Source organism: Simochromis diagramma, unplaced genomic scaffold (genome assembly GCF_900408965.1).
Source record: "Simochromis diagramma unplaced genomic scaffold, fSimDia1.1 OVJJ01000603.1, whole genome shotgun sequence".
Classification (NCBI taxonomy): Eukaryota; Metazoa; Chordata; class Actinopteri; order Cichliformes; family Cichlidae; genus Simochromis; species Simochromis diagramma.
This window is the reverse complement of record NW_024387414.1, coordinates 14356866-14384157: the sequence shown is the minus strand read 5'-3', so window position 1 is coordinate 14384157 and position 27292 is coordinate 14356866. Positions and strand designations below refer to the sequence as shown.

Sequence of the window (27292 nt, the reverse complement as noted above, 5' to 3'; positions counted from 1 at the left end):
GATTAAAACTATCTGTGTTGTCTTACAGCATCAGTTTGTGCCCCTATGGAAATAACAGTGGAGGAATTTTGGCCCACTAGTCTTTCAGTTGTTTTAATTCAGCCACGCTGAAACGGCCTGTTTCAGGTCATGCCAAAGCATCCCAACTGGATTTAAGTCCAAGATGTGATGCTGCATACCCCAATATAACTCCACCAAATATTTTCATTTCCTTTATGTCCTTTTTGGTCAGCAGTGGTTTTCCCATGGATGCCAATGTTTCCCGGCCTTTTTCTAATCGTTGAATCATGAACTCTGACCCTAACTGAGGAAAGTGAGGCCTGCAGTTCTTTAGCAGTTGTTCTGGGTTCTGTTGTGAAGTCCGGCATAAGTCATCAATACACTCTTGAAGTAACTTTGGTATGCTAGACCTTCCTGAGAAGGTTGTACTATAATGGCTCTCACTGAGTCCCAAAACCTTAAGAATGGTTTTGCAAACCTGTTCAGACTGATAAATGGCAGCAACTTTGTTTCTCAGCCATTTGTTTAGATCATGGCATGTGTTACTTTATAAGATCTTTTCCTATTTCACTTTGTCAGACAGTTTCAGCTTTATTTAAGTCATTTCTTGATTCATCAGGTCTGTCAGTAATCAGGCCTGAGCGTGAAATTAAACTCATTAGCATGTGATTAATCACATTTAATTCAAGATTTAACAAGGAGGGAAATTTCAAATAGCTTTTTTTGCCTTAATAAATAAAATCATAATTTCAACAACTGTATTTTGCATTTACTTGGGTTGCCTTTGTCTAATATTAAAGAAGAAGAAGAAAATGGATGGATGGATCTGAGACACTTAAGTTTGTAAAACATGCAAAAATAAAAAATAGAAATCGCAGCACTGTAAATGCATGAAGGCACAAATTTATTTGCAGTCCATGAAGGATTTGGTTCATACATAATCCTCTTCAAATTCTTTCTTTTCTGTTGTCTTAGTTGAATTCCAGGGATGTCAAACTCGTTTTACATTGTGGACGCACGAAGCCCACTTTGATTTTAAATGAGTCGCACCAATGAAACTCCCTCCATCAATGCAAGGACGTTTAACTACAGATTTATCTCCAGAGATATCTTAAAATAAAGAAGTGCAATTTATACTTTATGTCTCCGTTTTTGTTTCTGATAAAGAAACTGAGCTGTATTAAAGAAAGAAATCAGTACTACGACTTGGGCTAAAATTGTAAGAAATGAATGTGTGAAATTACATTAATAGCATTATTTCTAGTAGCTCATTGCCCAGACTGTTCTGCAATTATAAAGCTGAAAGTTTTTAATTCACAGAAAATAGCTTTTTTTTCCCCAACTTGGAACACATTGCAAAAAAAACATACATTAAAATACATGGTAGATATTAAAAAAAGAAAAGGTTTTGTTCTGTCATTTAATCGTTTATCTATTACTTAATTTCTTTGGTGTAGTGAAAGATGGCCATGAGGGAGGAAAAGATGTAAAACCTACTAAAATAAAGTTAAATTCACAAGATTTATATTGTTCAGTGGGCCAGATTGATCTCTGTGCCGGGCCAGTTCTGGCCCCCGGGCCTTGTGTTTGACATCTCTGATCTAGCCCACATGCAAGACCCAAAGGTTTGGAAACCTTGACTAAGGTTTCTTGTGTATGCAGACATAATCTTTGACCCATATGTCCCACAGGCTTTAAAACAAGGTAGCACAATTTATCGCACCTTTATTACCGTCAGTCGGTTCCTTTAAAACACACTGTTCACAGTAGTAATCTGAATATGAAATGGATTGAGCTTGTGTATCTATACTTTGATTTCCTTCTATTTGTTTCCATTTACTGACTAACGTCACGCTTCTTTTATGATCTGCTTATGAGCACATGAATGTGCACACACAGGAATGAGAGCACTCAGGCCTTGGGGAACTTTCTCTGCATCCTTTTCCTCTCTGCTGGGTTTTACAACAATTATGGTCCTACAGGAAGGTGGGCAAGCTGACTATACATTCCTCAACAACTTCACACACACACACACACAGATGCAACAGCAATTTGATCTGCACACACTCAGTACTGATGATGGTATTCTCACTGAGTGGGAAAATACTTTAAGCTGTTTCTAAGTGGTGCAAATAAGCCCTGAGAGGTCAGCTTCACCTCGGTGCAGTGATGTCTCAGAGGAGCACCAGCAGCCCTGAGATCTTTAGAACAAATTGCAGGTTCATGTTCACAGGTCATTTGTTAAATCCTACGTACACAAGGTCTAAAACTGGAAAACCGTGCTGGCATTAAGAGAAATTTAAATCTGATTAAAGAATCACACGACTGTCAAGACCTTTGCTTTGCTACAGCGCACTTTCTGAAAGCTTCTCCAAGAGTTTTCCATATTTCTCCATTAGAGCAAACCAACAGAAGTGCGTGTGTCTTAAAAACAGGCTCTCCAGTGGCCTCGCTTTGTTTCTCACACCTCACCTATGGTATCCCATTACTGAACTGTATGAAGCCGTGTGCCACTGATGTCCCATCTCATTTGATATTTGATACCAGTATTACTGTTTCTCTAGTTAATCCCATTCCTTTGAAAGGATTAAGGCACTGTACACAAACAGCTTTTAAGATCTTCGCCTTTTTATTGTTTGAGATAAGACATAAAAACAGCCTCAAGGGTTACCTGTTAATCCACCTCTCAGATGTAAGATGGAAGCGTCTCATTTACTGCTTGTTTGATGGCTTCATGCTGTTCATTTTGTGTAATAGTTAAAACAGGTTTTCCTGAGATTAAGCCGAGGCTGGTGACGGACGAAACTGACAAATGAAACGTCAGACACATTCCAAACCTCTTCATTCCTCCCTCTCTAAATCCCCATTCATTTACCTCCTGCATCCTTTGGACAAATACTCCTGACAGCTCATTCACTAAGCAGTTTGTTCAGAGAAATTAGATTCCTCCTCTTCTTTCACCGTGTCTTTCCCATCCTCTTAACTGCCAAAGTCCTCCCCTCTAATCCTTGTCGAGTTATGTTCCTGGAGCCGGAGGTTGCGGCCATCTGAGAGGAGAGGAGATGAGTTAGAGAAGAGGAAACTGTAAACTGACATTTTTGTGCCATATTCTGCTGCTACCTCGGAGCCAGCTGGTATTTCCCTCTGTTGTTATACGCTCGACCTCTGGGCTTCGGAGGGCGTCTTGTGTTCTGATTTCCTCGATCGTGGTCGTCAGGATAAAATGAGTGAAAATGACGACCTCCTTCGCTGTGTCCTCCTCTCGCCCACGGCCCGTCTGTGCTTTCATATTCTCTTCGAGCTTCTGTTTCTTCCTCTCGCTCCCTCCGTCCCCGTCCACGCCAATGGCCACCCGTCGTCTCCTCTCTTTCCCTCCAACGCGTACCACCACTGGGAGCCCAACCTGAGGGTAAGACACAAATCTCCGTACACCGTGCTTCTGTAACATCCAAAAATGCAGCAAACAGGTTTTAGACACATTCAGTCCAGAGATTTGGACGTGCGAGTTATTAATTCATTAAATTGCTTCGAGTGATTCTTGGTCACTGGAGGGCATTAACAAAACTCTGGCATTTTATCACCTTTTATGTTGTTTTGACGAATTCGAGAACAGTTGCCGTTTACCTCATTTTATAATTCACAGACCGTATCCAAAAAATAGATGAGCCCACAGTGACATGATGTACTCTTTTGAAGCACTGAGGTGCACATTTCAGCTGCTGATGTCTAACTTTCTTATATGGTAGCAGGCTGGAAATCTGACTCCACCCTGGGTCACTCAGGCTAACCATGTGTTTTGGGAGGCAATCACCATATCAGATTGTCTCTATATGATTAAAGCAATCACTTAAATGATGTGATTGGAAGTCTAGTGTAGAAAATAGTTTAGAAATCAGTAAGTTGTGTGTTTTTAGCAAATGAATGAGAGCTTAAAATAAGAGTGAAGAAAGGTCCAGAGAGTCTTTATGACTCCATGACTGTACAAAAGATGCACAAAAAATATTTTTATTAGAATATTATATGAGCTACATTAGCATGATACTTCATTTTTAATAACATGGTTCTCTTTGATACTGGCAGATATAAAGCAACTCAACTGAGCCTGGAATGAAAGTTATCCAGATTACAAGACAAGCCCAAGTTCTCCAGATATCCTAAGGCTATCTGTGCCAAATTGAAAACAGACCACAATTATCCTTACGCCACCGTCAAAGTGACGTCCAGTCTGCGCCTGCCACCTGACATTTATTTAAATTAGGACGACAATTTGGGCACCAGCTTAACTCACCTGGTGGAGCAGGTGAGCATGTACCGCAAGGCTGAAAGCAGCCAAAAGCTTTTGAGTCTGACTGCATGTCTTCCCCCTCTCCCAGTTTTCCTGTCTAATCTCCACTGTTCTATCACATAAAAGAGAAAAAAACTCTCAAATAAAACATATAAATAAATGGGACCACAAAAGAAACATGTTGTACTAAAAATACTTTAAAAGAGTTTATTGAGACCATAAACTCATGAGGAAAGTGTCATGAGGAGGAGGGCCATTTACTTGTGGACTTCTAAACAATTAGACTGAGAGGAGGAGCTCCTTGGGAACGGCTTTTTTTTTTCAGATCCAGAGACGACGATCTTTTATATACATTCTGTGTTTTAATAAGAGTTTATTTAGAGTCTGTGATAGGACTTTACTGAAACCAGTAAATGATAATAACTTTGACTAATGCTTGAAATCAGCAGTCTTAAATGTAAATGTTAATCAGTTCGAACTGTATCAACATTCGTCTCGTCCTCTCTCAAACATACACAGATATCCATCTTGCCTTTCAAGTCTTCCCACAATTATGTGACAACAGCCCACAAAACAGCAAAAATTAAAAATTTCAGGCAGGACGCACACAATCATCAAGTTTGCATTAACTGTGTCGACAGCCGAATTATGATAGGACAGAATACTTTCATCGCACTGAGAGTTTATACAGCTTTCCTTACAAATAACAAAACATCCCCAGAGCAGCTTTTTATTGCTACACGACTGATTATGAAATTGATCTGCTGGCAGGAACAGTTTCTCTGGGCGTGTTCAGCTGCCACTAAAATCTATTGTTGGATTCACAGAAGCCTGGGACTTGCCATACACTTAAGAAACTCTGACAGATGTGGAACGTTTTATGCCAATTACAAAGTGCTCAAAATAAAACATCAAGTCCAACTTTAGAGTTTACCAAACGGGAGCGGCGCATTTGGCTAAATCAGACCGCCATCTTCACATCCATCCAGTGCCTGAATGTGAAGGTGCAGAAAAAGAGTATGTAACACATGCCATGAGCACGAGAGTAATGCGTCAGCGAGGCCACAAGGACCACAATCTTTTTAAAGGTGTTTTATGTCTTGCAGAAAAAAGGAGGAGCTAAAGAAGGGGAACATTAGAGGTTAGGGTAAATATTTTATTGCAAATATGTGCAGCTCTGATAAGAATGCATGAAAATAAGGTTGTTTACAATTACATCTTGTCTTTTTGAACAGATATAAGCTGGAGAGACGTGGAAGAGGAGCTACACTGGATTCACTGCCGGAGTGTAATTGCGAGGGCAGGCGGGCTGAGGAGATATTTGCTGAGGAGACTAAACATCAGGCCTGATTCAAACAAAAACCAAACCCGGGTCCTCAACGATACCACATAGCGCCACCGCTACTCTCACGCACATGCATGCTCTCTCTGCGGCTCACACACACACACACACTCACACTCATTTCCCCACAGCTCTGTAGTAATGATCAGTGTCTGTGTCTGGCAGAAATGAAACACTGAGGTATAAAGAGTGTATAGCCTTCCATCTATAAAACCAGAAACATCCTCATGAGACCCACAAGGGTTGACTTGGGCAGAAAGCAGACAGTTCGGCGCAAACTGGAGGATCTGCGCCAACATGGCATGCAGCGCAACGGTCGCAAAAGGTTTATAAGTCACAGGGTTGAAGAGAAACTGCGGGTTCATATTTCATAAGCTCCCGCTAAGTTGGCTTTTGTGATGGGGTCTGCAAACTCCAGGCAAGAGGTGAAGATGGCCTACAGACTGCACACTGCAGTCAAGACCGTCGTATAACAATGCATTAATGCTCCTTCATGACAAAACAGGAGGCGTGTAAAAAGGTTCAAGAAACAGCAAAGGGTTTTGAAGAGTCTGGAAGCTGGAAGAAAACTACCCCACTGATAGAAGTTAAGATGATGAATAGAAAAAGTAAAACAGAGGGGAACAACCGAGGGGAAGGGGAGCAGAAAGAGGGGAGAGACAGACGAGAGGAGTCTGTAATCAGTTGTTGTGAGTCTTAAAATAGAGCTCTCCCAGCCTATAAACAGAAACCCACTATTACTAGTGCACTGACAAAGCAAGTCTCGGATCCAAGCGTGTGTGTGTGTGTGCGTGCAAATGAGCACGGCGGTATGTGATGAGGCCGCAGCACACATGGAGCTCATTACAGCATGGCCCTCTGGGTAATGTGGTTCCATGAGGGCCCCAAAGAACTACAACCGCAGATCAACTGTCAGATTAAAATGATGCTTCTCTGTTCAGCTCCAGGAGGATTTTTTATTAGTTTTTCATGTGAGCTCGCAGACAGATTGCACCCATCGGATCACTAGGGGCCTCTTCAGCACTCGATACTTTTGGACAGTGATTAGCTTAAAATATAAAAACAACTGAAGCGTAAAAAATAATAGAGACATCGTGGCATCTCTTTTTGGGGCTTCTTTCTTTTCTTTTCTTTTTTGTTTTGTTTCCAGAGTAGATGCAGATACGGGAAACACATGAAAAGAAAATTGGTCTGATGTGCAACAAAGGTCCCCAGCATAGCACAGAGGACATTATGGTTAAATGGTATGCATCTGAACCACGAGGTTACCAGAGCACACCAGAAACACTGTAACATTCAGTCAGAAGGGTTTTCTCTTTCTGATCCTCATTTAGGATGGTCTTTAGATCAAACATCTTTTTCCAAAGAGTCATGGATCAAATGGGAGCAAAATTATACAGCACGAAAACAACACACACAAAGTGAATGGTAAGGGCAAAAAAAGTCGACGACTTATTACAATAATTTATTTCCCCACATTTCTATCCCAGGACTGTCTAGAGAAGCAATTTAAACAGCCTTAAATTAGTTTGTACTGTATCTCAGCGTAGCTTCTCAGCTCTCACTGAAACCACTTTAGCGCTTCTACCTTTAACCTAACTCTCTTCTGATTGGCTGCCCCTCATTAACACAAGGTTTAAACAGCAGATGTAAAAGTGCTTTTGTGCTCACATCCAGAGATGAGATGATCATATTGAGGATACCTGCTCTCTTTTATAATGAGCTGTCAGCCCAGGGGCATTACTTATGCGTATGTTGACAGTAGAAGCCCATGTTTGATGCACAAACAAGGAAAGGCACAGTAAGCTCCATTTGTGTTAAAATCAACTTCTCTACACCAGCACACAGCACAACTCCACCCCTTTGGCCTGGTAGGCCTTTAACCTCCTAACCAAAAGACTGAGAACAAAGAACCTGTAAGTTAAGAAGACTGTTTAACATTAAATCTGATTGCCATGCAATGTAAATAGATATTTCCTGACTTAAATGTATAGTAGTTACACGAGAGCTCTGTATTAACTTTAAATAAATAGAAATCCTATGATGGTGGATGCATTAGTGACGTAAGTTGACATTCTAATCTCTTCAGTCCTTTCAGTAGCATGAAAGCACTGTGACTTGGTTTGGTCCTTAATTGTAAATTTTTTTGTTCTTATTTGAATGTGTTGAGAAAATCATGCATGCATTCATCTGTTAAATCTACTAAATCATCATTGTCATAATAAATATTTTGGATCGACTTTCTGGATCTCACGTTTAAATGTGCACACCACATCAGCTGTTCTGTGAGCCAGCGCTACCAACATCAGTGTACTTTCTACAGTTTGTATTCTGCTGTGATATGACAGCACAGAACAAGGCCAAGTGCGCATTTCCGTGTGATTTTAACTCTTCGATTATCGCTTTCAGAGCAGACTAAGTGTTTGGAAAGCTGACAAATAAAGCTAAAGTGTTAAGAAATACTAATACCACAGACCAGCACAAAAAGAGACAAAACAACTTAAACCATCATCATCATCTGAACATGCGGAACGCATATTCATATAATTTTTTATGCTTCAGACAAATTAAGCAACATGTTTACAGGGAAACTTTGTACCAAAAGGTCCTAAAGAAGAGAAAGAGTTAATGGAAACGTTAAGTGACGAGCCAGTATTCACATGTACAGAGATAATCAGATAAAAGCAGGTATCAAGTGTGTGTGTCTCACCTGAGTGTCTGTGTCTGTATCCGGTTTGTGTTGTGGTTTTAGGACGTGACTGTGGTGCGTTGGGTCTGGACTGCAGGACTCTGCCTCTCTTGTTGCAAGTTTCTGTAAGTTTCTCCCTTAACTGGAGGAACAGAGACAGGCTGGACGACTGGGAGAAAGAGACAAACGTAAGATTACACACCCACAGATTAATTTACTTATCACTACCAAAGACATTCGTTTGAATTAATAAACAGAAGCAAAACCAGACTAGCTGGAATAAGAAGTCACTTCTTTCTCCCTCTGAAGTCTTGACAGATTCATAAATGCCCCATTTTTCTTGTCCCATCTCCACTCACATCGTGGTCCAGCAGCTCAGTTTTCTCTGTGCCGCTGTGTGCCAGCAGGTACTTTGAGTGGAACAGCCGTCCATCGAAGCTGTGCCAGGGCATTAGAGCAGCGCTGGGCAGCGGGCAGCCGCTGGCACAGTTAGCACCCAGCAGGTGGCTCAGCCCTCGGACGTACAGAGATCCCAACTGCACCGCACGACTCGAAAACAAAGGCAGCTGAAAACAAAAAAAATCATTTGGTTGTATATTTAGACTGTGTAACTTCTTTACAGTAAAATCAAATATTTTGCTACAGGCCATTGTCAGTCACCTAATAGATACCGACGACACAAACACAACTCTTTGAGCTTACCACATGTAGGAGAAGATTTTTTTCCAGCACAAAGAGAGACTTCTTTGATGTTGATTATTTCCCTTTTTAAATGCAAAAATTACCTGTCTAGTATTTAAGAGCTTTTAATCGCTCTTTGACTGTCAAATGCTGCTAACATCAATAGATAAATATAAACTGAGATCAACTGCAGCACTGATTGTCGCATTAGTGTCTTTTCTGAACTGCAGCAGATTTAAAAGTCCTGCTGCACAGAACCATCTGTTCCTTCAATGTGTTTAGCGTCACCGTCCGCAACAAATTCCTGAACATTGTTGTCTCCCAACCCCAATTTGCACAAACATATCTGCTCTGCACTGACTCATAAATCAGAAAATTAAAATACTCCTCAGGCCACCCACTTCACTGTTACTTCACTTGGTTTCCTCGTGCTCACTGCCAGATGACAGTGAAGCATCTCTGTATATCTTCCTATTTGTTGGCTGCATGTGATGGTGAAACTTCTTTGCTTAGTTGGACTCAAATTGGCTTTTAAACTAAGACCATAATTACATTTTTTTTTCTGGATATAACTATGCTTGAGGACATTTTGAATGATGAGGATGAACAAAGTAAAATGAAAACCGGAAAGATATCTCAGAGTTTACCTGCTCTTATACTGCGGCAAACAAGAGTAAATCTCCCCATTTACTTTTCAAAAGTCTTCACCCTTCCCTCATTTCTTTATATTTAGCCAGAAAATTGGGAAATAGGTGCAGCCAGGTCTCCGGGCTTTATGAAGGACATTCAAAGCTCCTTTTTTGGATTTTGGCTGCCCTTTTCTGTCAGGATGAGCCCACACTGCATCAATAATGTTTAAACGCCGGGCATGCCCCAGCCTTTCTTTCCTGCTTCCCTTCCTTAAGAATTGCTTCTTGACAGCCACACTTCCACTGAGATCATTTGTGATGAAATCCGAGAAATCTGATTCAGTTCATCTGGAAGTTGCATGCTCCACCAAGCATGCATCAAGTCATTTCTGGTGATCCTTCAGTAGACACTAGATGGATCAGCTGATGGATCATACCTTTCAGGTATTTGCTAAATTTTTCTTAAAGGCATGACCTTCAGGTCATTTACGATACTGCAGCAATTTCTTTTGCATTCCACTTGTGTGGTTTCCTCAATTTTTTTGCACATCAGGCTCAGATATGCCAACTTTTCTGTTAGCATCTCTTTGGGAATCAGCTTATTGATGATTTTTATGACTTTCAAACTGTTATGTGTTATTTTAAAAAAGAAAAACCCATAACAAACTGGAATAAATTATGTTTTTTATGACAGCCTGTTGGTATCAAAGTGGCTAAAGATACTATTAAAACTTGTTTTTTTGGTCAGTTGTCTTCTGTGTGTAGACACATTGGTTCATCCTTTGAGTTGCACGACTTCTTATGCTTGAATCATTCGTAGGTCATTGAAAACAAAATAAAAGCCATTCCTCTGGAAACAGCCAGAGGGCTGGACAAAGGGAAACTTTGTAACACCACAGAAAGTCTGTCTCCTTGGAAGCAAAACATCAATAAATGAGGCACTCAAGACTTTTGCACGGTGCTGTAAATGCCCTAATAAAGATAAGTTTCTCCTGAGTAAATAATAAAAAAAATCAGGCAAAATTATAATATATCTTACAGCTGTTTTGTGTAACTGAGAGAACAAAAACAAACTGCGGGAGAAGAATAAAGAATAAGAGGAGGATGAAGAAGTGGAGCACAAGCTGATTGTAACAGCAGGCAGATGTTCTGTGTGTGTGTCTGCTCTCACCTGTCCCTCAGATAGCACTGATAACAGTGATTACGTGTACACAGACACACACATACACTCATCCCTGCCTGCCACCTGCTTCCAGTCAAACACAGCTTCACCTTCTGAAAACAATGAAACACTGGACAGACACACAAGCCTGAAGGCACACACAGACACAAAGACAGAAAAGAGATACAGAGCAACACGAGGGAGAGAGAAAGAGTGGTCGAGTGCAAAAAGGATAAGAACGTGAGAACACACACACACAAAAGACAGAGAGACAAAGACAGAAATGTGTGTGTGCATGTGTGTGTCCAGTGGGGCGGAGTGTGCATGGTGTAAATAGCTCCATGTGGTGAGCGTCAGCCAGGACAGACAGGCGACTGTCGCCAGCTTACTTTCTGTCGCACACACAAACACACACGCCAAAATCACTGTCCCATGGGGAGGAATGTTGCAACACAACCAACGCATCCAAAAACCTATGACCCACAGCCCCTCTCTCCTACACACACACTGGGTGTGACACTTTTTCACAAACAGACACTTCTCTCTCAAAAATTAATCTTTTAATAAAGAAAATCTTTGTGATTTTTACTTCCTGCTCTGATGTGTGATGTATGTGAATCTGTAGCTGTCTGTAAACTGTGCAAACACACACACACAGATATGAACTTGCAGAAATGAATACCATACGCACATCAATAACACTTTGTCTGTTTGTGTTGTGTTTATGTGCATATTTAATCCGTACACTAGTCACTCAGTTAAAACCCCTCCTGCAGCGCTGAACCTCTCCCATACGACATATTCAAATCAACGCCCAGCCCTAATTATTGTGTAGAAAACAGATGAGCAGCACAAATACAAATTACTAGACATAAGTATGGTAATTAAGCAGTAAAAATAAATGGGGCTACAAAGAGGCAGCAAACACAACGGTTGTTTTCCCAGAGAATGGAAATGCACAGCTGACTCTCAGACGCTCGCATCTGAGAGAACTCACAAGTCCCACGATGCCCCTTCACTGAAGACTGAAATTATAAAGTAGCAGTATCCACTGCCTTGTTAATACATGTCTGATGAGGACTTTGGTTCACTCTATTTTTATACCAATCTGTTCTAAAAATGTATTGTTCTTAATCATCTCAAATTTAAAGTTAAACTATTTTGCTTTTCCTGTGCAATAAGCCATGTACTCATTGTTACAATGGTGGATATTTCTAATAAACAATAAGAAAACTCTTTAAACAATAAATTTGACAAGAAGAGTCAAGCAAAAATACCCTTGAACAGAGTGATTTGTCATTCTTGTGTCTGACCGTCTGTCATCTTGCATTAACATCAGCACAACAACTGTGCAGCGGGAGCTTCATGGCATGGGTTTCCAGCTGCATGTCCCACTGAACACCTTTAGTAGAACAGATATTATGAGCAGGACCTCTCGTCCAACACCATTGTCTGACCTAATCAATTTTCTTCTGGTTGAATGGGGGAAAATTCCCACAGACACACTCTAAAATCTTGCAGAAAGCCTTTCCAAAAGAGTGGAAGATGTAAGAGTTGCAAAATTGGATAAACTTCATACTGGGATAAACTCCATACTGATGCCTATGGATTTAGAATAGGATGCCATAAAGCTCGTGTAGGTGTAATGTGTAAGTGGCCCATTACTTTTATCCATCTAGTGTATTTATAAAATTTCAATGGTGGATGCTGGACTTAAACATGTCTAAAGTTTCGAACGATGATGTGAGTGTGTGTACAAATAATCCCTGTGAGCTAAAACCTCACACTTCACACTGCTCTGAATGCTTTGGCTCTGTATGATGTCAAAGAGAGGGGATATTCTTATGTACTTCAGACACAGGGGCTGAACCCAGGCCTAATCCAAGACAGGTATGGATTATTTTGACTCTGGTGCTGTGGAGAGTAAGGAGCTGGAAATTAGCAATAATAGGTTCAGTTTTCTTTAATTTCTGCATAATGATGCTGCTTTGGGGATGCTAGTCTTTGAAAACCAAGTTTTGATCTTAAGACAATCCAGTGTAAATGAGAATCAGGGAGAGGATTTTAAAAATGAAAGTGTTTCTGGTGTGACCTTTGTGGGTCAGGTTCATACTACCTAACCACAATGTCCTCTGCGCTATGTTGTGGACCTCTTTTCATGTGTTTCCTCCATCTACTCTGCAAGCCTTCCAATTAAAATGCAAAAAAATAAAGCTGCCCAAACTGAGTGGCTTTTATAGTTTCAAAACTAAACAATGAAAGTAAACTTTAAAAATCCTGGACAATTAAATTGTTAGCTAAGCAAGTATAAACATTTTATATAAATTTAATTGCACAGAAAATGCAAAAAAGAATAAATATCCACCAGTGTATGTGCGCTTTTAAGACATTCCTGACGACCGGATTTTAAAAATAAGGTTCAAAATTTCTATTTCCAAGAACAAAAACACCCTGCAGTTTATCATAACTGCTTATTTTTTCAAGGTTGTTGTATGCTTTCTTGGAAAGACTGTCAATCAGCAGCTTATTTATTTTTTTCTCTCTCCACTTTCTCTTCACTTTCTATTAATGGAAACATTTTCAGAGCTGTGTTTACCCCAAGAGGACTTTGTTTACTGTAAACGTCAGCGAACATTGTCTTCTTGCAGCGGGATACACAATGTTTGGCTTCACCGTTAAAAAAACGTGGGGGTGAAAATATGAAAACAACTATAAAATATCAAAAGCATCTTTTACAAATGATCTAAATGCGTTTGTGACAGACCTCGATCTGTTGAAGCTCCTGAGAGGATTTCAGTCTCAGACACACAGCTTGACTCAGGTAGGAATCCACGTCTTCTAGAGATAAAGTTTGTACCTGAAAACATGCGCACAAACCAAACACACAAGGGAAAATACGTGGTTAGTCAGTTCAATCACATCCCAGTGTGTCTTCTTTGTGGGTCAGTCTGTTTTGTCTGCTCGCTGTGCAACAAGTCAACACAAAAAGAAACAATGGCGGCTACAGAGACAAGGCTGCCCAGTTGTGTGTACAAAACAAACAAACCCTGAAGTTATTTAAATAGAAGAGCGAGAGGGGAATGTGAATGCTGCAGTGATCAGACAACAGCTACTATTGTCTGTCATGCTGTCTGCTCATCTTTAATCATCTGCTCGTCTAGCCTCCTTCTAACAAGCTACTGTCCTGTCTGTCAGGGCCTTCATTCATTTAAATCGCTGCCAGCCAGCCAGCCAGCGCCTGACTGAAAACCAGTCTGAAAGGCTGCCTGTCGATTTTAGTATTAAAGCATTCAGCTCTGTCTCTCCAGGTGGGGCAAACATGAGGAAACAGTTACTCCGATCTAAATAAGACTAAATCTTTTGGTGTTTTTCAGTTGGCGTGTGTTAAATGTATTAGAAAAGAAAAAAGAAAGCAGTACTCTAAGCATACTTTTAAGACAGCAAATAACATGTTACACAAAAACAAGACATCTGAGCTTTTCTTTGAAAATGTATCTTTGTTAGAAACGCATTAATAAGTGATTCAAGTGTCTCTGAAAAAGAGTTAATAAAAGGTATAATTTATGTTTCGCTTCTATAACATGACGCACACACGGTTATCCTGTCACGCGATCCAATGTTGTGTTAAAGCTCAGTCAGAAGACGTCAATGCAAAATACCCAAACCAAAAGCACAAATCTCGGCTTCTTTCACATACGAATTAGTGATCACAGGGCATTACAACAGGATCAAAAGCAGCTCAGATTGATACACTCTTAGATTTACAATCAAAATACAGTAATACGAGTTCTGAGGTGGTTTGAGAATTGTCTCCTGAGTTATTCAAAGCCCCTGGATGGTTATCAGGACTTGTTGACGTAAGAGCTGAAGTTACAAAGGCCGGTGTCTGTGTCTAAACTGGGCCCCCAGTGAATGATAATGGTTACCGTCAAGCCATCAACAAGCGATGTTTGACTTTACATCACACGGTGACAAAAGAGCAGAATAATTGTTGTGTACGTGTTATAGATGTAAATCCCAAATCAAAAGCTGACTCGTACGTTAAACTGCCATCAAACATATTTTGTCTTTCATTTCTTTGTTTACATGAACCGCCAGCTGTAGGTATCATCCCCTTTCATCTAACAGCTTAACCAGAGCCCAAGCCAAACATGCGCCCTGACCAATAACAACCAAAAGAGGAAAGACCAATCATGCTGCAGATGCAATCATTTGTAAAGTACAGCTGTTAATATTATTTTTATGTTTTGTGGGGCAGAATCGATCAACATGACACCAGAGAAGACTGTAAAACATGTGTAACAAACAAAAAGCACCTCGATTTTTTCCTATTTGCAAATAAAAATAAGTTACATTTGCTATTGATTCATTAATAATTAAATCACATCCTTTTCCCAGAGAATCATACAAATATTTCTGCTTTTTTTCTCTTTAAATAACTTTAATTAACTTAATTAACTATTTTCATTCTCTGATCGCTACCAGATAAACGCATCTACATTACCTGTAGGACTAAATATGTGACCAGGCAGAGAGCAGCCAGGAGAGAGTCTTCAATAACTCCATGCAGCTCCGAAAACTCAGGACAGCCAAAAATTGTGAGGAAGGCTGTCAGGCGAAGAGCAGCCACGTCAGGACCCGTGCTAAACCATAACAAGTCCAGACTGGGTTGATCACCTACAGATTCGAGCAAAAGAGAAAAATACTATGGATTTTAGATGGAAAAATATGGCACAATATCTCTTTCATGTGTTAAACGTAACCAGAGCCAGCTTTTCAACGTGAGTCTTAAAGCCGCTGGTGCCTCAGGGTTAGTCTACAATGATTTTAATTACAGAGAAAACATAATTCCCAGGAAACAATCACTTATAACCACAGGACTCATTTGGTTGCTGCTTATTTGGGAGCAATTTAGTCCTATAGTGCATAAGCCAAGAATCATGGACATAGTTGTCGTTTTATCATCTCAGGGATTAAAAAAATAAATCAAATAAAATCTTGTATTGGTGGTGTAACTGTACTGAAATCGTGTTTTATTTTGTGTCCAAAGATACAGAGATAAGTATATGAAAAACAGCAGGTACAGTACAGGGCAGGCTGACTGGGAGAGGGTGGACGATATCAGGTTCCTTCAAAGGGTTTCCGGGGAAGACAAACCATTCCCTGATTGCTGGAGGGTCCACAATCCTTCCTGAAAAAGCACAACATTGTCAGGGTTATGCTTGGATTAGATTTACTCGATTTCCTGCAAAGAACATCATCATTTTCCTCACGTTACATAAAAACTAACAGCAAAAACTCCACTGACGTGTGTGTGTCTGCACGGTTCGTAATCCCTTTGCCTCTCCACTGAAGATATATTTTTGATGTTGCCAGAATCTACATGCGCCTATTACAAACTATATATGAAGACAGACAAAGCCACTGTGAAATCACTCAGACCCAGATGTCTGTTGATTAATGTTAAATGAGACCTCAACAGACTTAGAAACCAATCGGTAACCCCCTGGTAACTGGTTGCTAAGTGTATATCCTGACCGGCAGGTGAAATCCGTTACAAAAAGGGTGCTGCACCAAAAACCTCCTTTTGATTGCTTTAGTCACTAGCAGATTGCTGCACTTGCCCACAGTTTGCATGGAAGACGTCAACAGTGGTGGATGCTGAAATTGCCGACTGCAAATGCTTGCAAACTAACCACGAAACAAAGGCAGTTTGTCTTCAAAATAAAAGTTGGGCCTCTGTATTACTGAGCAGGCCATATTTATCAGATAATTACATTTAATTGATCAAAAAAAAAGACCAAAGGCACAAATATGAATGGAAAGTTCCAGCTTGGTGAGTTGGGAAAATAAGACCTGATAGACACCTACTGGCTATCAACACGCCTCTTAGCCAAAGTGAGTATCCCTGTAACCTTTTAAGCAAAATTCAAATGATTATAATAAATAACTAACTCATTGCATAGTTCTAATAGGATAATAATATGTTGTTTTTTCTGGGTATTTTAACACTGGAGTCTATGGGGATTAAATTGCTGTTGGAGTCAGACTCATTTCACCACTAGAAAAACTGTAGTTTTTGGCATTTCTTGTTGACTTTTTTCATTCGTGTATGCTTCTGTTCTCATTGTCTTATGTATTAACTGTTTTACCATTGTGACCAAGCAGAAGGAGGAGACCATAGATGAGTTGTCTGCAGGGCTTGTAGACGAGGGCTTGAGGCACTAACTCGGTGTCCTCCTCATCCTCCAGAGTGTTGCTACACTCAGTGACACCCACACACAAGACAGTGTAAACCATGAAACCCTCTACTGCTGCATGCTTCTCTCTACATGCCTGTGGAAAACCACACAGTAAAGAAACATTTATTCCAGTCTGCAGGGAGCTCTAAAGAACAAAATCACATATATGACTATAACATACCTTTAGGATTTCTGGACTAACATATTTTTCAAAAGCAGAGGGAAGTGAGGAGATTTCACACAGCTCGGGACGTTTCTGTCCAGGTAGTGTGTATAAGCAAACACCTTTCTTCAGTAGCTCTCTACGAGGAGTCGAGAGATTCAGAGACTGTGGAACCAGTTCAGCTTCCTCGTCCTCTGTACTCCACAGAGAGCTCACAAGTTGGGACACTGCTAGCACCACCTGCCCCTGCGGAGCACCATAATGTGGTGCAGGACTGTTTTTCCTGGGAACAATAAAATGAAGAATTTTAACTATTTTGGCTCATTGACAAACGCAAACAAGATGAGTGTTTTTCTTTGCAGACAAAATTAAAGAGTGATGGGTTGGTACCGCATGTTGATCTGAGCTCTGTATAATAAAGAAGGATTTGGGCTTAAATCAAATCAAATCAACTTATTTATATAGCACTTTTCACAGAATAAAAACCACAAAGTGCTTCACAGTAATATAAAACAGAAATACATAAAATACATTAATAATAAAACACACAGCACAAATCTAATTAAAAGCCAATCTAAATAAATGAGTCTTAAGCTGCTTTTTAAAAGAATAAACACAATCAAGGCAACGTAATGAGGGAGAGCATTCCACAACCTGGGGGCCACCGCTCTAAAAGATCTATCACCACAGGCTTATTGAGGTAACTTCAGGTTTAACGTCATGTTTCTAGGGTTACCAAGGTGGCTCACCATGGTAACTTAATGCAGCAGACCTAACCTGCTTTGAAGCATGTTAAGCTGACAGTAAGATATGAAATACTGAACAACCAGTTCTGTTGAAAATAGCATCACCACTCACGGTCTTCCCACATGTTATTCCTTTTTTTATTTCACAGTTGGCTGGATGAAATTTTAGATCAATTTTGGACAACTGTTCATAACTGTGTGCCGAACATCAAATATGACTGTAAAGTAAGTCTATGCATGCATTCTTTTTTCATATTTGCTCTTCTACTTGCATCATCCAACCGAAACCTGCCAGAGTTGCTGAGCCGTGTGTTAATGATAGTGCTGTGATACTGATAAGTGCATTCATTCACACAGACTGCATTTTTCTGGCTTTCCTTCCTGGCCTCGAACAGACCAGACAGACTCTTCCAGTTTCCCTGACCATAGTACATAAAGCCCACATACATTTTTAGAGCACTTTTTTTTTTTTACTGAAGCTCTGTTGCTCTTAATATTTTTATCAAATTATATTTTTATCCTTTGTATAATCAGTCACTCTGCTCCCTCTAGGCTTATACATTAGAGGGGAGCTAAGTCCATCCCTTTCACGTGAACATGCTCAAAGATAAGTTAGGAAACCTTGGGATTACCACTTTCATGTGTCACTTTAGCCTGATTGCTGATGTTAGGGTAAGTGAAGCAAGATAAGGAAAAGATAACCTGAGTGGGCTGAACTTGCATTTAAGTGCAGGGCTGAGGTGTTGGAAAAACAAACTTGAACATGCTTATGATCTCAAAGTCCACAGGTTTCACACTTACTATTATTTTTAATAAGTGTGTATTTTTTAAACAGACACTGAAAAAAAATCTGTCAAAGAAAAGCTTAGAGAATGAAGTCAAGGAACTCTTTAACATAAAAAGGGTATATTATGTAACTAAATGTAGCCAGCAACAAATATAGCTTTGATTTAGTAGTAAATAAGACTGAAAAATCCAATGTTCTATTAATTCTATTCAATACGGATGCAGATATGCACCTGTAAGCTGCCATCGCATTGTTCCTGACATCACGCATCTTCTCCTCTGACACCACATCATTACCCAGGAGACAGGCCAGCAGTGGTAGCTGGGTAACAGCCAGTCCAATGGTTAGGCAGAGCCTCTGTCGGTCGTACATGACAGTGGTGAGGCTGTTTATCCGCAGCTTTGCCACAGACAAATAAGGGGCACTTTAGAGATAAGGGTTAAAACAAAATGTTCCAATCAGACAGTTTGACCACGTTTGTCAATAAAATTAAGTTAATCTGCAATTATGAGATTGATTTTACAAACCTGTCATATATGATGAAGTCTGAATCCTCTCCCAGAATACCCATGCTGCCATGTTGGCGAGCATAGCTGGCAATCTCATAGTCTGCCTCCCGCACTGAGCAAAACACTTCCTGACCTAATGACCTGTAAAACAAAACAAAACAAATGTATAAGAACTAGAATTACTGGCTTTATAATTATGGTGCATATATTCTGTCCTGTCTTGCAAACAGACCGGAGAGCAAAGGGTGTGAATGTCGCCAATCCTGAGGGCAGACAAAAAAGCTCTCTACCCGGCTGATCTCCATGCTCTTTTATGTGACAAAATATCTTTGAAATCTTCCCGTTCACTCTGCGTCTCCTCTTCACCTGTAGACCAGAACCAAGGTTTTTTGTAGTCACGCAAAAATAAGAGACCAATATTTATGATGTTTTTCAAGCAAATTTTGTGACTTAGCTACCCCTTGTACCACTGACAATTTGAGGTATGTAGAAACCTGCCAAGGTGTTATTTATTAAGGTTATTTTCTCACCCACTCTTGCCTCTTCTGCTCCTCCACTACTCCATCAAAGAAAAAGACCAGTCGGATGCCTGCAGACGTAAATGCCTCAACCCATCTCTTTAGGATATCCAAGTACTCCCTCCACTGGCCCCCACATGCCCAGTCCTTGCATGAATACCAGTGGCGCAAGCAGGCCATACCATCCACAACAAGTGTGGGGTCTGCAAGTAAGTGAAATCAAAATGTAACATACAGCAGACCTGCATGATAACCCAGACAATGATCACCGTTGTGTACTGTCTGCCTTGGTTCTTGCTGATGTGGGTATACACATAGTAGTACAGTAAACCAATCTGGGAAAATAAAGTAGAAGCATATAAAAGTCATAATATATTTTCAAAGGAACATGAACATGTCCTGTTCTGTAAGTTTTAGAGATGCCATTAAAAGCACTGTTTTAGCTTCCACCAACTACACTGTACTGTGTTACAATCCACCGAATAAACATGCTTAAAGGCATAGCATATACTAAGTATGGGTTTAAAGAAAAGTGCTACCTTTTAAACTCCTAGCATTGCATGGCCTTTGTTTAGGTCTGTTGTTATGACTAGTAAGCAAAGGTGTACATATGACTACCACCAGAAAACAGCTAAAAATATCACAACTAATACTATACTATTAAAATTACTGTTAGGAAAACATGTACTTCAAATTAAGCTAAATATTTTTTCTGTCAGTAGGTCATAATTTTACTACACATTTTCAAATACATCTGTAAGTACAAGCATGATAATAACTATTGTTACTACCATGTCACGCCCTGAAATAAAGACTGAACAGGTGTAAACAGTATTTATTTGTGCATTGCTGAAGCAGTACTTTCATTAAACTGCACGCACCTGTCCACCACCTATGTTGTTGTAGTGTTCTCTCTGTCTCGTTTACAAGCCACAGATTTTTGTTAGTTTTTTAAATAGATGTTTTATTTTGCTTTTTTTAAACATTAAGAACATTAAAAACTGACGATTAGGCAAAAGCCAGAACAAACTATTTCCTTCAGCCAAAAGCTAAAAGAAAATCTCTCTATGTATAATCATAGGAACATTTCCAAGCCAGCAACGTTGGAGCAAGTTGGCTTATTTTAATAATTAAAGTTATTATGACTTTTTTCCTCAATCAGTCTTGTGGGTGTTTCAGTCCTTAGTCAGTTTTTAGTTACAGTTTTCCTTGCAGCTGCCATTGGCTTTGATCATTTGGATAAACATCTCCTTTAAATTGACTCAAATATAAGAGCAGACACAATGGTGGAATTATATAACAGAAGACCAAGGGATCTTCCAAGAATGGTTGCACTATTTTGCAGGGAACTGACTTTTATACCCCTCGATCTCTATTCTGAGACTTGCTCCATTTTGGTCATCCATGGCCCACTTGTGTTTTTAACTAGCCTGGATTTCCTGGTGTCTTCCTGGATTTGTTAAGTCACCATCTCTGAGTTAGGGTGATTACGGCTTATTATAGGCTCATTGTTATTATGTTATTCCAGTTTTGGGTTGGTTTGTTTTTGTTGGTCTCTTGTCCAATGTGTCTTATATTTGGTTTTACTTTTGCTGTCTCATTGATACATTTACCTGTTTCTTGTTACCCACTTGTTTCCAATCTCCTTGTTATCCCACAGTTTGTTCTGTCTGTATTTATACCCCTTATATTTCAGTTAAACTATGTTGTGTCCTACTGCTGTCTTTGTGTGCGTTTCGCTGGTCCCTTGTCATTTTCAATTCGGTTGCCTGGATGTCAGGACTCTGTTTTTCCTCTGCTTTTGGACTTTATCAGCCATAATAAAGGGTTCGTTTTTTTCTTTTCAAGTCTGTCTCTGAAGTCTGCGTTTGGATCTTCCACCTTTGCTCTACTTCAAAAAAAATTGCATCCTTAAATAGAGAACCACTGCTTTAACAGGTTAATAAAGCCAAATATTGTACACACATCTGAAAAGCTGAGAGCTGAAAAGCTGTTTCCTCACATTACTTTACATAATCATGCACACCAGTGGAGAAAGCTGGAGCTTCTGGGGGGGTCTGCTAATATTACCATTTCATGAATGACACAGAGCCACTGTCACACTGGCTGCACACAGAAATAAACTCAACTGCTGGTGTGAGGTGCGGTTGCGGAGGCCTGCTGCTGTCTGGCCATCTCTCTCAGGTTCACTGTCACACAGGCTTCTGGACAGCAGCGGTCCATGAAGTACTGTAGACCCTTCACGCCCATTCCTATTGAGCAGAAACACACAGGGAGCTACGGGAGGAAGCATTTCACGTCTTTCCAAATAGAGTGTACTTTAACTTTTAATCGGGTGGATCTGTTTTGGTGTAACACCGTCACTGTGGGGAGTTGATTTTAATGAGAACTGACACGAATGCTAACTGTTAGCTTCGCTTTTAGCCCCGTTTCGTGCCGTTGCCAGCAAACTCGTATCACGGATGATACGTCACAGCAAATGCTACTACAACTACTCTAGTATCGCTTCACATGGAAACAAAAGGAAAAAAAACTCACTTTGAAATGTCGCTGGACACTGAGCAGCATTGGTCCCTGCTGTGTTTACTTGGTGTAAATTCAAACTACTTCCTATAATCTACGCGTGGCGTCATCACGTTACAAAACAAAACGCACGTGCTCGGCGCATGGAGACCACCGCGCATTCATTAAAACAAAGAGTGTGCAGAGACAAAAAAATAAATAAAAACGTGGCACGGCGCTTCTTACTAGCGAACATCCTGAATGTCATGAATGAGAATGAGCCTTTGTGTTTGTGTGGGCTCGTAAGACTTCACTCCAGCACAGGATAAGAGGAGGGCTAATTGCTCTCCTGGAGAGTGGGCAGTCTTTTGCTGAAAGCCATTAGGTCTACCTTCTCCACACAAAGCGCCCCCGGTACCTTCCACTCCATTGTGTGACCAGAGCAGGAATAAAAGGAGGGGACATATGCTGGCCGTCAGTGCAGCTGTCAGCATCTGTCGCTCTACAGCCAGATGCTCTGTGGACTGAGAGGACAATAATCTACGCTTTCCAGAAAAAAAAACCCAAAACCTAATCTTCAAGGAGGGAGGAGCTGTGTTGTAAATCTGCCCACTTTCATTTCCAATCACCCACTCGAGAGTTATGACCTTTGGGCTTGTGAAGGCATTTTGATGTCACCCAGAACTTGGCCTACAGGCTCTGGGCACCTTTCCCAAATGCACCTGGAGCTAAAATGACGGCAGCATATCCCTTTTTATTTATTCATTTATTTATTCGTTTTTTGTTTTAAGTCTGTAGCTTTTTGCTGCAGATTATTGTTCAGAATTCCTGAGCTTTTTTTAAATCTTTTAAGTGTTTTAACAGATTACAGGACAAGTCAAATGATAAGATATATTTTTAGACTGAATTACATGAAAATGTCTCAGTGCTTCATTACAGTTAATTTATATACATTAGTTGACCAGAAACAAAAAGTGGTGTTCCCTGAATGGGTCAGCATACCAAAACCCAAAATGTAAGATGTTTACTTTCATAGAAGAGCACAAAAATGATCAAATGTTTACGTGTGAGAACCTGTAACACACAGTTTCTGTGTTCTAATATGTCTTTGTACTGTTTTTCTACAATCTTTGAAAGTTATATAAGGGCAACATCTGCTAACTGTGGGTTTGAAGAAATGTGCTACATTTTAAACTCTCAGCATTGCAAGGGTTTAGTTTAGGTCTATGTTTATGACCTGTAACTCAAGGTGTCGATATGAGTGCCTCCAGACAAACATCACAGATAATAATACTACATCACTGACACTGTCAGCTACATCATTGACACAAAATCAAGCTAAATATCACAATAGTCCAATCAGCCTGTAATTTTCACATTAGTTTTACAAATCAGTGTATAAATTAGAGCATTATGCAATTTAACTTTATTGTTATTATTGTGCCTTAACCTGAAGTAAGCCATGAGACCAGGTGTAAACAATATTAACTTGTGCAGCAGTGAAACAGAGACTGCGCTGAAGCAGCACATTCACCCACCTACTCACTCTTTCAGGTTTTAGCTATCTCTTTCTCACACTTGCTGTTTCTAATGGTCAATGTAACCATAAAAATCATTATATGAAAACTTGACGTATTATCAAATCTGGCTCATACTAATATCATCCAGTTACTGTGGCTCATTCTGACAGTGAATGAATGAGTCTGTGAGCAGCATTGAGTGGACCATTTCTACTTTTCCACAATTTCTCTCACATATATACTGTTACTGTTACTGTTGTGAACTGAGCGGGCAATAATAAACCCAGTAGTAGTACCTAAACATGATAGTAAAATTAGATAGGTAGATAAAAACACAGTAACCAGTCCAGTCCCCATTTTAGCACTCAGTGTTTTTGACCTGTGCCTCTTGGATAATTTCAGCTTCCTCATTCTTCTGCGCTGACTCTCCCTTCTCTGCTTCCATGTCTTTCCCCTTGAGTTGCTCCCCCCTTTTTGCCTCCCCCTCTCCCCTCCTCTCCTGACCACAGCTTGACTCAGGAGAAACAGAGGCAGATGTTCCAGGAGCACACAACTGCGCCCCCACCCCTACACCTCCCATTTGTACTGGATAAGCAGTTAACCCCCGGAAAGAATTGACCATACAAGCACGCACACACTCGTACAAAGAACACCGCTGGCAAAATCTATACAGGCTCAACAGTTGTCCAACTGAATGAACAACGCACACACACTCATACACAGTGCTGTCCAGATCCCCTCAGGGTCTCTGATAGTCACCACTCTAAGGTCACGCCTGATGTCAGTGTTCAGGGCTCATGGTCTCTGTGGGCAGCTGGCCTGGCTAATCCTGCTGCTGCTGGAGGGTGCTTCTCAAACTAAAGGCAAACCCCTCCTCTGAGGGAGTTTTTTTTTTTTTTGGTGGGGGGTGTTCACTTTGTTCAAAGTGCAAGCAGGGGTTGTTTGTTTGTTTGGTTGGTTGCTCTTTATAAATCAAACATTACATCAAACATAACAAACAGCAAATAGCAGGATATTGTAGGCTTTGTCCCATTTCTGCACAGTCTTCAGGAGTAGATTTATTTGTAACTCACATTTTGTGGTCACCCATAAGATTGTAAACATTTTTATTGTAAAACGATGCAAGAAAATGCAACAAAAAAAGACAAATTAAATTCCACTCGGTGTAATGAAAGAGATATTGTTTGAAAAAATCTGAATATTTCATATCAATATTTCATGAAAAATATTTTTGTGTCACTGAAATGTTTTTATAAGATTCCCTAAAATTATGAGAATGTCTTCAAATGTCTTGTTTAAAGCAACCAACAATCCAATTATTACAATAATAATAGTAATAATAATAATTTGGAGTGAATAGAGCTTCACATATCTACATAGGGGCACATGTTCTGACACACAGACACACCCACACACACTGGTATTTTTTCTTTACTTTCACATTTCTGTCAGTGCTTTGTCACATTGTACGATAACCATTATATTACAAAATATAAGATAAAAAATAAAACGTTTTCCAAGTAATCTTTGGAAATGTGTGAAACTGGTAACAATTGCTTTATTTTCTGTTTACTAATTCATTTACTTTTCCTGTTACTTAAACACAAGCACTGGAGCAGGCAGTATTTTTATGTGATGTATATTCTATAGAAGGCCACATTTTAACGTTTGAACCGGTTCAAATGATAAATGTATATGTAGATTACACAGAGTGTCGCAATGAGGCTGACAGATGGTGTAAGTCGGTATATTCCTGGCCCAGGTGAGGTGAGCCTCCTGATCACAATGCTGCTGTTAATGAGATAATCTATCTATCTCTCCTACAGCAGTCCCAGCATGTGTGCGTTAATGTTTACGGTCGGTGTGATGGTGATGATGTGGAGGTTCCCACGACGGCCATCCATCCATCCATTTCTTGGCACACACACGCACACACACACGCACAGGCCATATGGCCACCTCATACCCGTTGCATGCCTCCACTGTGATTTGGCATCCAGTAGGCCTTGATCCACCTACGGAGGCCACCTACTCTCACCCAAGAGGGATGAGAGAAATGAAGGAGTGAGAGGTGGAATGGTGGCGGAGAGATGGAGTAGATGAGTGAACGTAAACGGAGAAATTAAGAGACTACGCAGAGACAGAGATGAAGGAAGCCATTTGGTACTTGGTTGGTGTTGTGGTGTTTGGTGAGCAGATGGCCGGGCTCGAGGAGGGGCGTGCCTTGTCCTCGCGACCCTTCACAAATCACACGGTTCTCCCCCGAGGGGCTCGCGACTCGCCGTTCAATAGGAATCAATGGGAATTACTTCGCAAGAGAAAGGGATGAATGGGCGGCGGGGCGCGAGACCTCTTCCTTTGTTGTTCCACTATGTGTCACGGAGCTCCTGCTCGCGCGCGCGCACACAAACACACATACATACACGCACACACACAGACAACAGGAAAGCACTTCAGTTAAACAATCGACCTCCAGTTAAACTATTTTTTAACCCCACACGTACACGCGTGCACGCACGGTCACGCACACACAAAGGGGGATCAGAAGAGGGAGGAGTTTCTACTTTCTGCTGTTTCCTTAAGACACAATTAGAGAAGCTCTCGGCATAAATTACGTTTTAGGGTAAAATGTTGTCTTGATGCTGGTGAACGATGGAGGGGGGGTCACTTTCCATGTAACCATGCCTTTCAGTCACGCTTTGCTGGCGTAATCGGAAAATGTGTGCCATGTCATGGTGATGAATGACTGATGGTATATTGGCCTGATACACAGAGGGAAAGAGAGCACCAGGGACCTCTGAAAGTCGGGATGAGTGTAAATAAAAGGCCTAGAGAAGGGGGGATTTTACGCCACGCCACATAGACGCATCACAGGCTATTAAAGGGGGTTGAAATCAACTGGCTAAATGAAATGAGCAGCTCTGAGCAGCGTCCTACAGCTAAACACACATACGGGTATGTGGAAAGACGGTGGCAGGCAGGGATAATAGCGTTAAAGCTTAAGGTTAAAGGCCTTTCAATCATTTTCAAGGGGTGTAAAGAGCACATCGCGGACACGCAACCACATCAGACATGTATACACTGACCCGGAGGGGAGAACCAAGCAGGGTCATCAAACTTGTGCATGGTGGCACTGCGGCGCTCCCGCAGCAGCCCGTCAGCGCCGTGTGCGCCTGACATGACAGGCCGAAAGTTGTGCATATGTTATCTGTGGAGTGTGAATGAAGGCCTTGTTTGTGTACCGCGGCAAACCAAAGCAGTAATGATATGCAGACGGAGTAGCTTCCATTAGAGTTTTTAATTAAGTCCCCCCCCCTTAAAAATCTCCCAGTGCGCGCGCCCTTGTGAGTGCGCGCTACTGTCTGTAAACATTAGAAGAGGACTCAGTTCTTCATTGAGTCTGACTGCTGCTCAAACCTCATTTAAAGGTTTTCATTTTTTTTTGAAAATGTGGTGTTACATAAAACGGGCGGAACCTAAAGTGAATGAACTGAAATGTCCAAAAATAAATAGATAA

General features: G+C 40.6%; 1 protein-coding gene across 2 annotated transcripts; it reads right to left on the bottom strand.

Moving 5' to 3' along the window:
• Positions 1 to 274: 274 nt before the first annotated feature.
• On the bottom strand, positions 275 to 22428 carry fam120b (family with sequence similarity 120B). 2 transcript variants are annotated; one of them, XM_040011562.1, is made up of 15 exons: positions 22292 to 22428; positions 21883 to 22005; positions 19766 to 19956; positions 19468 to 19601; positions 19254 to 19376; positions 18959 to 19150; positions 17212 to 17476; positions 16941 to 17124; positions 15878 to 15979; positions 15293 to 15465; positions 13553 to 13645; positions 8676 to 8882; positions 8338 to 8485; positions 3121 to 3403; positions 275 to 3047 (listed from the first exon to the last, which is right to left on the bottom strand). In XM_040011562.1, exons 2-15 carry the CDS (start codon positions 22001 to 22003, stop codon positions 3017 to 3019), a joined length of 2247 nt encoding a protein of 748 aa, XP_039867496.1. In that variant the 5' UTR covers positions 22004 to 22005; positions 22292 to 22428; the 3' UTR covers positions 275 to 3016. The 2 variants fall into 2 exon arrangements, with proteins under 2 accessions (XP_039867496.1, XP_039867497.1); XM_040011563.1 differs by lacking the exon at positions 22292 to 22428 and having other exon boundaries at positions 21883 to 22277.
• Between the last annotated feature and the right edge of the window lie 4864 nt (positions 22429 to 27292).